The sequence below is a fragment of the Pan troglodytes genome, chromosome 3, assembly GCF_028858775.2.
Source record: "Pan troglodytes isolate AG18354 chromosome 3, NHGRI_mPanTro3-v2.0_pri, whole genome shotgun sequence".
NCBI lineage: Eukaryota > Metazoa > Chordata > Mammalia > Primates > Hominidae > Pan > Pan troglodytes.
The window spans coordinates 152,447,501-152,465,846 of NC_072401.2; the positions used below are offsets into that span (position 1 = coordinate 152,447,501).

General features: G+C 35.0%; 1 protein-coding gene across 12 annotated transcripts in view; it reads right to left on the reverse strand.

Moving 5' to 3' along the window:
• LRBA (LPS responsive beige-like anchor protein) overlaps positions 1–18,346 on the reverse strand; it is a 761,353-nt gene that overhangs the window by 407,810 nt on the left and 335,197 nt on the right. For all 12 annotated transcript variants that reach the window (XM_063809071.1, XM_054683898.2, XM_526701.8 and 9 more), the window contains one exon: positions 1,663–1,829. In XM_063809071.1, coding sequence (XP_063665141.1) covers positions 1,663–1,829 — 167 coding nt within the window. The remainder of the gene's footprint in view (positions 1–1,662; positions 1,830–18,346) is intronic.

Here is an 18,346-nt window from a genome sequence, read left to right on the forward strand (position 1 = left end):
ATTTCATGGTCCATTTAGCTCTCCAAGATATTTTATTACACCAAAATCACTTCAGGAAAACCATGTTTTCCTTTTGATACCACATGTATACTATGCTATACAAAGGTACAGCTATCAACAGAAAGAATTTTGATCCCATCAAAATAACCCATGAAACGCTTGACATAAGTTATCTAAATGTGTTTATTTTAAAACTGCAAAACCTTTTGGGTGAAAAGAATAACTTTTTAAAAAGATTCAACAAATGCACGTTGAGTTCCTACTATGTGTCAGGCACTATGCATCAGAGTAATATCCTAATTCATTCAGTATCTGATGTCAAAATGATATCAAATCTGTAATAATAAAGCACTTTGAAACTCTAAAACCCTCAATACAACACTCCTCCATTCTCCTCGCCATGGGCTTTTAGATGTTGCAAGATAAGGCACCAGAGATCACTGACCCATGAATAGATGTTATTTCCATAACCACTCTTGCACCTGCAGATCAACTGAAATAACATTAAAACAAACAAACAAACATGGTTCCTGATGGCTGTCCTTTTGATCTCAAGACCTTGACTTGCCTTTCTTTCTCTGAATATCAAAAATTAGGTACCCAGAAATATAATTCATTATACGCAAATATTCTTTGTAATAAATATCACACGCTACATTTATTCTATATTAGTGAATACTTTATACAAATAGCTTTCAATGCAAATTTTTGAAGTTTACTTTCCTAAAAGTTAAATTTTTTTTCTTTATACTGGAAAATTTCTAACACTGGATTTTGATGTCTGATAGACACATAAGTTGATTAAAACACAAATGGAAGCAAATTACACTCTTACATAATATACAAGTAATTTACTATTTTTGTTTTTGTTGTCTTCTAGAAAAAGTTGGTCAAAAATTAGAAAATAAAATATAATGTTTTCTAATAGCAAAATAAAAACTTTTTGTCATTAACTTTACTTAAAAGAGTCAACACATGTTCCTGAAATTTGTAGCATAAAATATTTCATGGAGGATATATAATTTGTCCAAGTTCCTTAGTCTTAAAGGCGATTTAATTAGTTTCTATAAAGTAAAATCAACAACAGCATGTCCAGTTTGGCTATCTTAAAAGAAGGTAGATATATTGAGTAAAACTTTAAAGAAGGCATTTAACCAAGTTTATCATCACAGTCCTGAAATTTGCAACATAAGAAAAAAAATCATTTTATTGTATTTTCAAAATTATACTTTGAAAATATGGTTACTTTCAAATAACTAAAAAATATAAAAAGAGCATAGTTTTTTAAAATAAAATGTTATATACGTAAAAATTTGGCTATAAGTGTAGATAGTAAGATAGTTTAACTGCTTCCCTTAATAATTCATTTCAAAAGGAGTAAGTCGATAAAGCAAATATTATTTTGGAAGTAGTTGAGGAAACTGATCTACAAAGATCCATAATTGTACACATACTGATTGGATAAATATGGATCTATAAAGATCCATAATTGTACCCATACTGATTTTCTCCTTCCCTTTGGCTTTAAATTCATAGAGATGATGAAAGACAAAATTAAATTACTCTCTTCTTCATCTGGCTTAGATCATATCCAAAGTCATTTATCTAAACCTAAGCCATCTACAGAAAATCAGTGGCCAAATCCTAAAGGTATCCCTTTACCTCACTGCAGAATTTCCCCAGGCTCCATGCTTGTCTGTGAGAATGTTGATAATTTTCTGGACTAGTTGAGTTGCTGTCACGTGGTCACGATATTTTGCTGCTCTTATCAAATGATCACACATCTTCTCATCTTCTCGTTTGTCTGCAGAATACTGGGCACACAGTGACTTGGAGAGAAAAAAAAATAATACTATAAAAAATGTGAAAAAAACCTTTAAAATCCATTATGAAATAATCTTTACCCTAAATCAAAACAACCAAAATTTTAAATCTACTTTTACATTCCTCATTCACCTAACTGAGATTAGTGATCTGCTGTCTCAATAAAACATCCCACAAGAATTTACTTCTGTGAAGTCAATCATGAGATACACTCAGAAGTGGTAAACATTCAAGTAGAGACCTGAACAATGAGACAAAGACAGTCTTGTAAGAAGCAGGGGCCCAGCACGACAAACAGCATGAAGTGAAATTGCAAAGGACTTGAGACATAGTGAATAAGGAGAATAATGGTAAGAAATAATTTTCAAAAGGCAGGCCAGGGCTACATCATTTGTATTATGGTAAGGAGTTCAGATTTTATTCAAATGTAATGGAATCCCAGAGGAAAGTTTTACGCAATGAAGTGATAAATTTACATATTAAAATGATCATATAGCTGCTATTTAGAGAATGGATTGTAGTGGGACAAGAGAAGTGAAGTTGGCAGTTATGAGGCCACTGCACAGGGCCAGAAAAGAGACAATAGCAGCTTACAATAGTAAATTGAGCTAGTTCTAAATACCTTTAGAACATGAAACTGTTTGGTCTTTTAAGTCCTAGCAAAATGTACCAAGAGCTCTGGGATTGCCTGGGATCTTATTTCAAATGCAGAGTCTCAGGCCCCACCCCAAATCCATTCACTTTGTGTTTGAATTTTAATTCCCAGGCAATTTATATACATCAAAGTCTGAAAAGTACTGTCTTAGATATCATCAATTTTACCAAAAAACACCTTAGAATTATTTGTCAGTAATCAGATACACTATAATTGCTAGTTTCCAAAACGCTTATTTCTCTTCTTTTGGAATTCGGATACTTGTGGTGTCATCTTTATGATACTGTAGTTAAGGCATTGTTTAAAATAAGAAAACAAAGATGGATGTAAACTTGGTCCTTTGTTCTATTCAGTGTCTACTGGAGTCCTCTCCCCCACCCTCACACACATATCCTTTGATAGATAAGTAACATAAACTTGATGTTGGGATAAATATTTCTAGTTTACATATGGAATATACATTGTGGATGCTTGCCTCTCCTACAGTATACCAGTTTCGATAGATTGCTGCCACGCACTACTCCCACCACCACCCCAGCAACAAACAGGAGTCCTGATTGTCCTGAACCAATTGTAATAATCACAACCACACTGGCAAACTGGATTAGGGAAGGACACTTGATGTAACTGGTACAGGTAGGACAAAGTTCAAGATTTTGTTGGACAGTTGGTTCCCTCCTTCCTCTCAGGGTGTAAAAGAAGCAGCAAATTCTAGGAGTATTGGAAGCTCTCTGTACCATGAGGGAAGCTGGCCTGAAGATATGGCCAAAATGAGAGCAGAACTATGAAAATTGTAGAAAAACAGAGCTCACTCCAGAATCATGAACTTCCAGATCAATCAAATTCTCAAGACCAGCCAACCCCTATGAGACTTTTTAAAGATTTTTTTAAGAGCCAATAAACTCCTGCTCACTGTAAACCAGTAGAAACATCCAAAAAAATTGGTTTTTTTGTTCCTTACACCAAAAGCAATTCATCCTTTGCATGGTGTATATGTACATGCATAAGGAATCAAATATATATATATATATATTTTTTTTTTTTTTGAGACAGTCTTGCTCTGTCGCCCAGGCTGGAGTGCAGTGGCGTGATCTTCTTGGCTCACTGCAACCTCCACCTCCTGGGTTCAAGCAATTCTCCTGCCTCGACCTCCCGAGTAGCTGGGACTACAGGTGCACGCCGCCACACCCAGCTAATTTTTTTGTATTTTAGTAGAGATGGGGTTTCACTGCGTTGCCCAGGTTGGTCTCGAATTCCTGAGCTCTGGCAATCCACCTGCCTCGGCCTCCAAAAGTGCTGCGATTACAGGCGTGAGCCACCGCGCCCGGCCAGGAATCAAATATCTTAGTCTGTGCAAAACACTATGCTAGGGAGAAGAAAAGCTGAATTATATAAAGAGGAATTTTAGAAGTTAGTCTTGGGTGGGAATAAAGGAAACCTTTAAAGCAAAGGCAAGGCAGAAAAACATTAATCAATTTCAGGGAGGGACAAAGCAAGAGAGTTTGACCCAAGTACAAAATACAGGTAGAACAAGTAATAGTCTGAAGAAACTCTGGAATGCAGAATGAGTATAGAAAAAAGTCACAGGAATCATAGTATACTTATATGAATGACTACAAGATTGGGAAGCAAAACAAAAACCAGGTTATGGTATCACCCTTGCTAATATCTCCTGTCAGTCTTGATCAATTCACTCATTTACCTCTTTAGGTCTAAATGTCCTCATCTGCAAAATTAGCAGGTTATATTAGATCTAAGATTGTGTTAATCCAAAGATTCTGGGCAACCTCTGAGAGGGTACTTGAGAGTACCTGAGTTCAACCTCTGAGAGATGTTCACTGGTAAAGGCAAACTGTTTATTTAATCTAAACACTGATGTGGAGAAAATAAATCCTACTAAGAACTAGAATAACTGATGAGAAATTAAAAGCAAATTTCATATGCTATATTTTTAAAAAAGATTGACCCAAACAAACCACAGAAGAGTTCACTTTGTCAAAAATATGATTTGAGCAAATAAAAGAAAATGATTAAGAAATGTATGAAAGGGCAGCAGTTTAAGTGAAGATAACTAGGAAATTATTTCATTGTAACAAAAATGTCAACTGATATGTCATTTTTTATATATTCATTCAAGAACTGAGAAGCATTCTATAGGTTATTTCATATCTAACCCAACCATACACTAAAACAAATAGTACGAAATGACAGACATTCACAGAACTGTAAACTTTCAACATTCTCTACTATATCCATATCTGTCCTTGTCTAACTTCACCTAAGAGGAAATTCAAATCTACTGATGAGATTTAGAAAATCACTGGTTTCTGAAATGCTATGAACCACCACATACCTTCATATTAAACAGCATTAAAAGTAACCAAAAACACATTATTAAATAGCTTGTCATTTCTATCTCTTATTAATATTATATTAATTTAACATCAAATTATATTTTGTAAACATTTGATAAGCTATTAAAGTTTGTTCTAAAAGGCATAATTCTAAAAACAAGGGCTCAAGGTAAGCTAAATGGTAAAATAGTTTAAAGTGTTCTTTAATGGATCCTTCTTTACAATTTGAACAGCAACTTTTCATATCTGACATAAAATCTATAGATATAAATCACATTAAAGGGCTATTCTTTCCTGATTATCAATCTCTGTCTCTTTGTGGAATATTAGGGTCACATCTGACCTAAAAACATGATAAAAGAAAACCAAACAAGAATGTTTCATAAAGATATAATGAACTTGTAACTATTTTTTAAGTGTCCTTATAATGTAATTTGAAGATGTTCTTATTTAAAAACCAATAATAAATCCTATGTATGAAATATCGTTCAAAGTCATGTGGAGATAAGAAATATTTACTTTAGAATCAAATACATATTATTTATTTGTAGTACACATATTTGTGTATGTATGTATACCTGTATTTGGAGGTTGAGTGGAGGTACAAGAGACTTTAACAAATATTGCTATTTATCGGTAACATAAACGGTCAAATCTAAAACTTTCATTCAACTTTAAGACAGAATTTTTTATGTTTTATATCAACTTTTCTGTGTTCCTATTGTAAGCACTATATAAACTAGATCATATAACATCACAACATGGTCACAAAATATTTGACTATAAAAAGAAAAAAATAAGCATTTGGGGAACAATTCTATTTTATGTGATTATTGCTAAAGAAACCTAAGATTTATAACCAAAGAATGAAGAAACTCAATATAGGATAAATAAACCTCCACAGAAGAAATTCAGTCACTCACAGTAAATAGACAAAGCGACCATTTTAGCTCTTTAAATGTAAATGAATAGAGACAATATTTAATTTTTCCTTCCAGATGTCATGGCTCTACCTAATTTTACTATTCATCCTTTGCATGAAAGTAAGAGAAGACACAAACAAATGGAAAAACATTCCATGCTCATGGATAGGAAGAATCAATATCATGAAAATGGCCATACTACCCAAATTAATTTATAGATTCAACACTATCCCCACCAACCTACCAATGACTTTCTTCACAGAATTAGAAAAAACTACTTTAAATTTCATATGGAACCAAAAAAGAGCCCATATAGCCAAGACAATTCTAAGCAAAAAGAACAAAGCTGGAGGCATCACGCTACCTGACTTCAAACTATACTAAAAGGCTACAGTAACCAAAACAGCATGGTACTGGTACCAAAACAGATATATAAAACAAATGGAACAGAACAGAGGCCTCAGAAGTAACACCACACATCTACAACCATCTCATCTTTGACAAACCTGACAAAAACAAGAAATGGGGAAAGGATTCTCTATTTAATAAATGGTGTTGGGAAAACTGGCTAGCCATACGCAGAAAACTGAAACTGGACCCCTTCCTTACACCTTATACAAAAATCAATCCAAGATGGATTAAAGATTTAAACGTAAGACCTAAAACCATAAAAACCCTAGAAGAAAACCTAGGCAATACCATTCAGGACATAGGCATGGGCAAAGACTTCATGACTAAAACACCAAAAGCAATGGCAACATAAGTCAAAATTGACAAATGGGATCTAATTAAACTAAAGAGCTTCTGCACAGCAAAAGAAACTATCACCAGGGTAAACAGGCAACCTACAGAATGAAAGAAAATTTTTCCAATCTATCCACCTGACAAAGGGCTAATTTCCAGAATCTACAAGGAACTTAAACTAATTTACAAGAAAGAAACAATCCCATCAAAAAGTGGGCGAAGGATATGAACAGACACTTTTCAAAAGAAGACATTTATGCGGCCAACAAACATATGAAAAAAAGCTCATCATCACTGGTCATTAGAGAAATCCAAATCAAAACCACAATGAGATACCATCTCATACCATTTAGAATGGCGATCATTAAAAAATCAGGAAACAACAGATGCTGGAAAGGATGTGGAGAAATAGGAACGCTTTTACACTGTTGGAGGGAGTATAAGTTAGTTCAAGTATTCAAGTATTGTGGAAGACAGTGTGGCAATTTCTCAAGGATCTAGAACTAGAGATACCATTTGACCCAGCAACCCCATTACTGGGTATACACCCAAAGGATTATAAATCATTCTACTATAAAGACACATACACAGGTATGTTTATTGCAGCACTATACACAACAGCAAAGACTTGGAACCAACCCAAATGTCCATCAATGTTAGACTGGATAAAGAAAATGTGACACATATACTCCATGGAATACTGTGCAGCCATAAAAAAGAATGAGTTCATGTCCTTTGCAGGGACGTGGATGAAGCTGGAAAACATCATTCTCAGCAAACTAACACCAGAACAGAAAACCAAACACCGCATGTTCTCACTCATAAGTGGGAGTTGAACAATAAGAACATATGGGCACGGAGAGGGGAACATCATACACTGGGGCCTGTCCAGGGATGGAGGGCAAGGGGAGGGATAGCATTAAGAGAAATACCTAATGCAGATGACAGGTTGATGGGTGCAGCAAACCACCATGCAACGTGTATAACTATGTAACAAACCTGCACATTCTGCACATGTATCCCAGAACTTAAAGTATAATAAATAAATAAATAAATAAATATTTTTTAAAAGTCCTAAAAGATTTAAAAAAAAAACAGAAATGGAAAATGTTAATAGGTATATTCTCTAATAAAGAAATTGAACTCAACTACTTTACCATAAAGAAATCTCAGGCGCACATGGTTATATCGGTGAATTCCACCAAACATTTAAGAGGAAATAATACTGAGGCCGGGCAAGATGGCTCACATCTGTAATCTCAGCACTTAGGGAGGCTGTGACAGGAGGATTGCTTGAGCATAGGAGTTGAAGACCAGCATGGGCAACATGGTGAAACCCCAAAGCTACAAAAATACAAAAATTAGCCCGGTGTGGTGGCATGCACCTTTAGTCCTAGCTACTTGGGAGGCTGAGGTGGGAGGATGGCTTGAGACCTGAAGGCAGAGGCTGCAGCAAGCCGAGATTGTGCCACTGCACTCCAGCCTGGGTGACAGAGCCAAAAAGAAGAAGAAATAATAATGAAACAAAAATTTACAACAGGATGAAAAATATGAAATACTTAGCTATATTTTAAAATTTATACAGATCTTATAAAAAATAAAACCATAAAATAGTTAAGAGAAATTAAGAAGCTAGATAAATGAAGAAATATGCAATTTATATATACAAAATATACAGTTTATAGATTTAAAGATTCAACATTTTAAAAATTGATTTTATATATTCAACACAATCTTAATAAAAATTTTTAGCAATTTTTATAAAACTGAAGAGCTGATTCTAAAACATATATAAAAACAGAAGGTAGGCTGGGCGCGGTGGCTCATGTCTCTAATCCCAGCACTTTGGGAGGCTGAGGCAGGTAGATCACAAGGTCAGGAGATCGAGACCATCCTAGAAAAGAAGGTGAAACCCCATCTCTACTAAAATACAAAAAAAGTAGCTTGGCATGGTGGCACATGCCTGTAATCCCAGGTACTCAGGAGGCTGAGGCAGGAGAAACATTTGAACCAGGGAGTTGGAGGTTGCAGTGAGCCGAGATCACGCCACTGCACTCCAGCCTGGCGGTAGAGCAAGACTCCATCTCAAAAAAAAAAAAAAAAAAAAGGTAATAACAGCAAAGTAACTTTAGAAAACAAAATTGTAAGACTTTACACCCTTCCCACCATATTATAAAACTAGAAATGAAGAGCACTGGTTATTAGATGAAGAAAGAGATGACAAAATGAAGAAACAACTGGTACTGAAACACCTGGCTATCCACATGAGAAAAAAAAAAAAAGACAAATCTTTTCTTTCACCTAATATCATACAAAAAATACTTAATTCAAACTGGATCAAGGATATAAATCTAGAAGTTAAAACTATAACATTTCCAAAACACAACAGCAGATTTTTATTATAACTTTGGGATAGGTAGTGTTGTTAGACTGGACAGCATAACAGAAAGCATAGAAGAAAATCACAAGAATTTAAAAACTGACAAAATAAACTTTATCAAAATTTAAAACACCTGGTCTTTTTTTTTTTTTTTTTAGACAGAGTCTCACTCTGTCGCCCAGGCTGGAGTGCAGTGGCTCAATCTCAGCTCACTGTAAGCTCCACCTCCCAGGTTCACGCCATTCTCCTGCCTCAGCCTCCCGAGTAGCTAGAACCACAGGCGCCCGCCACCATGCCCAGCTAATTTTTTGTATTTTTTTAGTAGAGGTGGGGTTTCACCATGTTAGCCAGATGGTCTCAATCTCTTGACCTCATGATCTGCCCGCCTTGGCCTCCCAAAGTGCTGGGATTACAGGCGTGAGCCACCATGCCTGGCCCAACACCTGCTCTTTAAAAGAACCATGTATAAAATAAAAGGTAAGCCACAAATTGTGAAAAAAATATTTAACATACATCTAAGTGACAAATGAATTCTTTACAGAATATATAAAGAATTCATACAATTCAATAAGACAAACAACCTAATTAAAAATAATTAGCACAGGATTTGAACAGGCATTTCACAAAAGATATACAAATGGCTAATAAAGCACATGAGAAGATGCTTAGTCAGTAGAGAAATGCAAATAAAAATCACAATAAGCTATCACTATACACCCACTAGACCGGCTGAAATTTAAAAGAGCTACAATACCAAGCACCGACAAGGACATGGAACAACTGGAACTCTCATACCTACCTTGGTGGTTGAATTGTAAAGTTGTCAACTACTTTGGAAAATAGTTTGTCAATTTCTTGTAAGCTTAAACATATACTTACAGTAGCATGTAGCAATCCTACTCCTAGGTATTTCCTCAAAAGGAATAAGAACATATTTCTACAAAAATAACTTGTATGAAAATGCCCATGGTGCATTTAGTCATAAAAGTCAGACACTGAAAACAACCCAATGTCTGCCTATAGTTGAATGGATAAACAAAATAATTCAACTTAGTATTTAAAAAAACAAACCAATAATACACACAACAATGTGAATGAACATCAAAAAGTTTATGCTGACCAAAATAATCCAGAGTACCTACTATTTGATTCCATGTATATAAAATTTTATAGCAGATAAAACTATCTATAATAACAGAAATCAGATCACTGGTTGTCTGGGATTGGATATGAGTATATGGAGAGGAATTGACCACAGTGGATCACAGGGGAATTCTCCAGGATGACAAAATTTCCTGTATCTTTATTATAATGGTAAAATCACAGATATACACCTTTATCAAAACTCCTCAAATTGTATAGTTAAAATTTTATTACATGCAAACTAAACTTAAATATAAAATAAAGTTTATTTAAGAAGTGTTTGTTTGTTTTTTCAGGCAGGATTTCACTCTATTGTCTAGGCTGGAGTGCAGTGGTGTGATCTTGGCTCACTGCAACCTCAGTCTCTTGGGCTCAAGTGATCCTGCCACTTCAGTCCCCCAAGTAGCTGGGACTAGAGGCACGCACCACCATGCCCAGCTAATTTTTTCGATTTATTGTAGAGATGAGGTCTCACTGTGTTGCCCAGGCTGGTCTCAAACTCCTGAGCGCAAGCAATCCACTCACCTCGGTCTCCCAAAGTGCTGGGATTACAGGCATGAGCCACCGTGCCCAGCAAGAAGTTTTTAAAAAGTGGATGGACAAGGTATAGATAGAGAAAGCAGTTAAAATACTCACACCAAAAAATAGGCTCATATAGCAAATAGGTAAATACATTCTACAAATCAATGAGGAAGAGATAGATAACCAATAAGAAACTGGGTAAGAGAGCAACATGTACTTCACAAAAGTAAAAAATAGATAATATATAACAAGCAGGAGAATAGACTCAATTCTTTTAAAAATTCAAAATAAAAGTACATCAGAATGCCAAAATAAAAATCACCAGTCAACTGTTGATGAGAATGCTGAATAATAAGAACAATTCTACACTGAGGCTGGGAGTGGTATACACTTTTGCAAGATAGTGTGACAATATCTATTAAAAGTGAAAATATGAACATTTTGTAATCAAGTAATTCCACCATACAGAAATGCACGAGGATGTACGCCAGACATATAAAATATTCAAAGTGCATTATTCATAATAGCTAAACACTGAAAACAACCAAACAGAAGAGATTATTTAAAAACTAATGGTCTACATATTCGGAATAGCTAAAAATTGGAAATAATCCAATTACCTATCAACAGTAGAAAGAGGTAATGAACAGCTAGCAGTCTATACATAATGGAATACTATGTAGTAATGAAAGAGAAGTTGAAAAATGTAAGAAAATAATTAAATGTTGGAAACATAATGTTGAAATAAAATTTCCAGAATAAAATACGTTTTATAATTCCATTTATATAAGGGTCAAAAATTGGGCAAGAAATTACAGTGCTAAAAGAAACATACTTAAGTTTTGAAAGAATAAAACAAAAGCAAATGTCAACCATAAAATTCAGAACAGTGGTTACCTTAACAGGGCAGAAAGGGGTTGTGATTGGAAGGCTAGAACACTTCTCACAAACTCTTTGTTTTAGTATCACAAAAAAATTAAATTAATGATGTTAAACACGCATTGTTTCTAAAGTTAGGTTTTCAGAGTAATAGGTTTTTTAAGAAATAGGTTATAAAAAGCAAATTTTTATTAAGTTTGCAATTAAGTTCTTGTTAAGTTTTGAAATAAAAATAAACTACACACAATTTTAATGCTAAAATAGCAAGCCCTTTTCCTAAATTGATAATGTTTAATGCTAATTAAACAATTTGTTTTGGTCTCACAAGTTTTGTATTTAAAACCTCTTTTAAAGACTTTTAAAAGAAACATATACTTGCTTTTAAAAACAAATCAAAGAACGACATAAAAAAGAAAAAGAAATTTCTCTCTTCTACCTCCTCCCTGTTTGGTCAGTTGCTTTCTACAGAGGTAGTCACTGTTTAGAGTAAGATGTCATTCCTATATAATGGAATCAAACTGTACATCATTCCATGTCAGGACCTTCTTTCTTTTACATGGCTACAAACAGATTATTACATTTTTAGTTAACCAAGCATTGCTTCTGCTAAACACATGTTTAAGTGTAGTACTTTACTTCTCAATTTGTCTCAAAATCACTTACACTATAAATTACTTGTCTCACTGAAAACAATTTAAAAGTGAAATCACTTCAGGGACAATAAACGAAGAAGTTTCTCAGTATTTCACTTTTGGAGGTCTTTGTACTTGATCCCTTACCTTAAAGTGTGATCTTTAACAAAAAAAAAAAAAAAAAAAAAAAAAGCTATCTACAGAAACTCAGAAAGACTCATAGAAAAGACAGAAAAATGAAAGCTTAAAAAATCTCAACAGCAAACAAAAGTCAACCAATGACAATGTGTGACAGCCACCTTTAATTCTGTAGTGATTCCTCTGTCATGCAACCACTCAAAGTATTGATTTCTCTCAGCATGAAAAAGCCTAAGCCAATGAAACAGACAGAGCAGCATCCCCCTCCTCCCTTCCCCCCATAATAGCATTCAGGTTAAAACAGGCAGAACACTTATCAAAGTATCTCTTCCATTTCTTCTTGTTTTAATAGACTGGATACAACGTGTTGAGTTCTTATCGTTACAAACTATAGTCCTCAGACAATATTTTTAAATAATTTGAAGATTAATATAGGTTCTTCTATTCTTTTGCTTTACACTTTTGGTAATAAAAAACTTGTTTCAAATGCTTTTTTTTTCTGTAACTCTTAACAGAAGTATATATAATATTTGTAAAAACAAGCCAACACTAATAAGAAGGCTATAGTTTCTACTTGTGTGCCAATTCCACACATAATATTTTGTTTTCATTATTTCTTTAGAGTACTTATTGACAATAAAACCCACAAATACCTAAGCATCTTCCAAAAAGACAAAGTGAATCCTTCAACAATGCAAACATACATCATACATCTGTTTGGAAAATAAAGTAAACTATGGCTGCTATCTGTGTTCAAGAAAATAGTAATAACATAAAATGTAAGCAAAGGATAGGGTTGAAACCACAGAATTATATTTTAAAACCATAATATGAGACAAAAATAACAATCAGCTCTCTGTATCCCCAGGTTCTACATCCACAGATTCGACCAAATTTTTTGTTTTGTTTTGTTTTTGAGTCAGAATCTCACTCTGACACCTAGGCTGGAGTGCAGTGACATGATCACAACTCACTGCAGCCTCCATCTCCCAGGTTCACACAACCCTCCCATTTCAGCCTCATGAGTAACTGGGACTACATGCACACATCATCATGCCCAGCTAATATTTTTCTGTAGAGACAGGGTCTCTCAGTGTTGGCCAGGCTGGTCTCAAACTCCTGGCCTCAAGTGATCCTCCTGCCTCAGCCTCCCAAAGTGCTTGGATTACAAGTGTGAGCCACTGCACCAGGCCTTGACCAATTTTTGATCTGCAGTTAGTCCTGGAACCAATTCCCCATGGATCCAGAGGGATGACTGTATATCTTCACAAAATATTATGTATAAATGGTTACACATAGAGAGGTAAAATTAAGAAGCTTTAATTTCTTAAACTTTACTTTTTGCTAATCTGCAAAAGAGTTAGATGATCTTAAGCAAATCCTATCATCTTTTAACTGTACCTAACCAATGGATTTTTAAAAGCATAAAAAACTAGGGTCTTTTAGTTGTATTAGCAAGGTCTCCTACTTATGAATAAATATATTTGCTACTACAAATAGGTAAATCTTACACTTAAATATCAAGGCCAGACATGGTGGCTCACACCTCTAATTCCAGCACTTAGGGAGGTCGAGGCCAGCAAATCCCTTGAGGCCAGGAGAGTTCAAAGCCAGCCCGGGCAACATGGCAAAGTCCTATCTCTACAAAAAATAGAAAAATCAGCTGGGCATGGTGGCATGCACCTGTAGTCCTAGCTACTTGGGAGGATGAGGCGGGAGGATCGCTTGAGCCCAGGAGGTTACGCTGCAGTGAGCCATAATCAGGCCACTGCATTCCTGCCTGTGTGAGAGAGTGAGACCCTGTCTCAAAAACAAAAATAAATTTCAAATAAAAGCAGTTCAAGAACAAGCATGAAAACCAGAAAGAAAATAAGCAATTATGTATAAAAATCATAATTAACAATGTAGTTAAGAGCACCAACTCTAGAGCTAGATGACTTGAGTTTTAACTCTTGGTTTTGACACATTCATGCTTAAGCAAGTTATTTGAAACCCTGTGCCTCGGTTTCCTCATATAAAAGAGGAGATGATGTGGTATGCTTTTCAGGAGGATCAAGAATAGACATAAAATGATTAGAACATTGCCAGTCATATAAAGGTAACACCTAACATTTATTGTAGGCTTAACTGTGATGTTATCAAAATACGTAACAAATAGTCCCTGTCTTCTAGCATCTCACTGTAGTTTAGTAAAATAAATACAATATGAGAAAGAAATAAACTATGAGATAACTGCTCAAAGAGTTATAGACAGTATGTTTGGAAACAGAGAAAAAGAAGGAACTATTAGGAATCAGGGAGAGGCTGGGCACAGTGGCTCATGTCTGTAATCCCAGCACTTTGGGAGGCGAGGCAGACAAATGAATACCTTGCACTCAGGAGTTCCAGACCAGCCTGTAGAGATGGCAAAGTCCCATCTCCACAAAAAAAAAAAATACAAAAATTAGCCAGGCATGGTGGCACACATCTGTAGTCCCAGCTACTTGGGAGGCTGTGGTGGGAGGATTGCTTGAGCCCAGGAAGTTGAGGCTGTAGTGAGCCGAGATTGCAGCACTCTACTCCAGCCTGGGTGACAGAAGAGACCCTGCCTCAAAAAAGTAAAAAGAAAAAAGAAAAAAAAAAAGGCCGGGGGCAGTGGCTCACACCTGTAATCCCAAAACTTTGAGAGGCCAAAGCGGGTGGCTCATGAGGTCAGGAGTTCAAGACCAGCCTGGTCAAGATGGTGAAACCCCATCTCTACTAAAAATACAAAAATTAGCCTGGCATGGTGGCAGGAGTCTGTAATCCCAGCTACTCAGAAGGCTGAGGCAGAGAAGTGCTTGAACCCAGCAGGTGGAGGTTGCAGTGAGCCAAGACCACACCACTGCACACCAGCGTGGGCGACAGAGTGAGACTTTGTCTCGAAAAAAAAAAAAAAAAACAGGGAGAGTTTCACAGAGGAATTAAAGGCTAAGTACCTGTTCACCAAGAAGAAAGGGATAGAAAAAATAAAATGTAGAAAATAAAAGAGGTCAAAAACTAAGAGAACAAGCTCAAATAAATGCATTTTTTTAAGCAAAGATAGGAATAACAGAATGAGACATGTAATAAAGAGCCTTCTCTTTTTAAATATCCTGATACATGTTTATATTTTCCTTGGGTAACTAATACATTTTTTTACCAATTACCTTCATAAAGGAATTATTCCTCAAAGGTTTATATAAATCATTTAACATACAAAATATTAACTAGATTTGTATTTCTCAGCTGATGATTGTTATAATGTTATAATTTCTTTAATTCATATTCAAATGTATTGCCAACCCAGACCATTTCAAAACAACACACCTGAATATTAACTGGGTTATAAATACTGTTTCTCAAACTACCTGTAGTGAAGGGCCAGTTTTGTTTTTTTTTAACCTTTTTAAACACCTTTAGCACTGATGCCTTTGATGACATTGCCAGACATTCAAGCTATAAAACTTTTTAAATATTCAATTTCTGTACTCAGCTCTTTGTGGATTACTAAGAAGTAATTTAGTCAGCAGACCATACTTAAACAGCACTAATATAAAAAGGTAAGTAGAAGGAAACTATTTTTATCAACTCAAGTATTTCCATTTTGCTTTGTATGGTAAAATACTTGCTTTGCAAAATAAAATACTTTGTATTATAAAATGCTTGATCTTATATTCAGTGCTTTAATTTTTATTAATAAACCAGAAACAACAATAGCCAATATTCTAAGTGCACATGAGAAAAGTCTAAATTATAAACAAATGTTGTATAAAATACACTGTAAAGATTTTTAATTAGCTTAGTTTCTTATTAATCCTTATTTTAAAATCCATTAAGAAAAGGAAGGCTTTACATTAGTACATAATCTGGTCTATGGTTAAGATAACCAGAAGATACCATAAACTGAAAGCTTAAGTAAAGGCTTGATATATCTATGAGGGATATATTCAGACATTTTCTTTGAAGAGATTTTCAATGCATTAAAAGGTCTGGTTTTCAAAATATATTTTACAAGAACATACTGAGAAGATAATGAAAAAACACTCTTCCAGTTTGGATTTAATTTGATCAACAATGCCTGCAAGTTTTACCTACATATAAACCTTTTGCTTTTTCTAGCTTGCTAGCTTTAATAGAAATATAGTAATAGTAAGCATCCAAGTAAAATAGCTGTTTTTTTAACCTGGTGCAGCATCACTTAACAATTTGCAAACAAAATCTCATCGATTCACTTTTAAGTGGTCTTCCTTTACCCCACCAATGATACTTCCTTTAGTTTCACAAACAGCTCAAAAATTATTATTTCTTGTTATATGTATGTATATACCTGTGCTTTATACAGGTAAGAATATGATGTTCAAAAGATACCTACAGAAGAGTAACAGCAGAAAATATTGAGGCCTTTCTTTTAACCTGGTCATTTTCAAAAAGCTAAAGTTGAGAGTATGACAAGTAAAACACATCATGGAAGAACCTCTAAAAATAGTGTGTTCCAGACTAAATACACAAGACTTTGGATATGAAAACTGAAAAATATTATTATTGCATAGTCCAGGTCTATAGACGCTACAACATATATGATAAATTGGGGTAAGAGTTTCCTTAAAAAAATTTGATGGTGCCGTTGTCACTCAACCTGAGGCAGGAAAAAAGGGTAACACTGGACTGAGGAAAAAGCAAGATTCTTCTCTAAGAGAGGAAGCAAGTGATCCTGAACTCGAGAAAGAATCTGGTCAAAAGAGCTCTCACTGTTGGAGAGCTGAACTAGCTTCTGCAACATGGCAAAGGGAGACGACCTGGGGAAAGAGGGAGACATAGTCAAGAAAAACTGCCTGTTCAAGAGTGTGGCCTATGAATCCTAGGAGATGCAATATCTAGTATTGTCTTGTTTTCCTCTTCTGCATTGTGATGCCCTTCTATCATTGCAAGGCCCACAAAAGAGAAAAGGAGAGGTCTATGTCCACGCTTTGGGCAACAGGATAAAGAAAAACAGCTACTGCCTGGAAAAGTTGTTTGTAAGATGGGAAGAGGTATTCTCCAGAGCTCTGATACAACTCTATCCAGCAATAGTGTAGATAGGAACCTGATGGCAGAGATAAGAGTCCTAGATTCACTGTGGCACATATAAGCATTCAATTTCCAGAGATTACTTGAAGAAAAAAATAGCTGTTATTAAACACTTAATATGGATTCAGAGTAATGGGTACATTAGGTTTATCAAATCCCATTTATTCCTCACAACATAGCTACAGGTAAACATCATTATTATCCTGATGTAAAGGTGCAGCAGTGGTGTCTCACTTCACATGGTTTAGTGAATGACAATGCCAAGACTAGTCAACAATTTTATCTGATGAGGTAGTCAGAGCTAAGGTCAACTGCTGCAGAGTAATCATGTCTCACTGGTTGGGTATTCAAACTATAGCAATTTGGACATTAAAAAGAACTTGAATACTTGTCAGTTGGTTATACTGGTAGAGGTTGAGTATCCCTTATCCAAAAATTCAAAATTAAAAATGCTCCAAAATCTGAAGCTTTTTGAGCACCAACATGACCCTCAAAGAAAATGCTCATTGGAGCATTCTGATTTCCAGGTTTTCAGATTAGAGTTATTCAACCAGTAATATAATACAAATATTCCAAAATCTTTAAAAACCTGAAATTTGAAACACTTCTGGTCCCAAGCATTCTGCATACGGGATACTCAACCAGCATTTTATCTTTCATATTTATTGATATTATTTTTATCAAAGGTGAAGAAAATAACAATGATAGAAAACAGAAAAGCTACAATTTATATTTGTATATATAGTCATGCATGGCTTAATGGCGAGGGCATACATCATACTGTTTATAGCCTAGGAGCCATACAAATATGTACAGTATGTTACTGTATTAAATGTTGTAGGCAACTATACCACAATGGTAAGTATTTGTATACCTAAACACAGAAAAGGTATGGGAAAAATGGGTATAAAACAAAAAAAATGGTACAGGGCACATACCATGAATGGAGTTTGCAGCACTTGAAGTTGCATTGGGTCAGTCAGTGTACAAGTAGTGGGTGAATGTGAAGGTCTAGGATATTACTGTATACTACTGTAGACTTTATAAACCCTGCACACTTAGGCTATGCTAAGTTAATTAGAAAT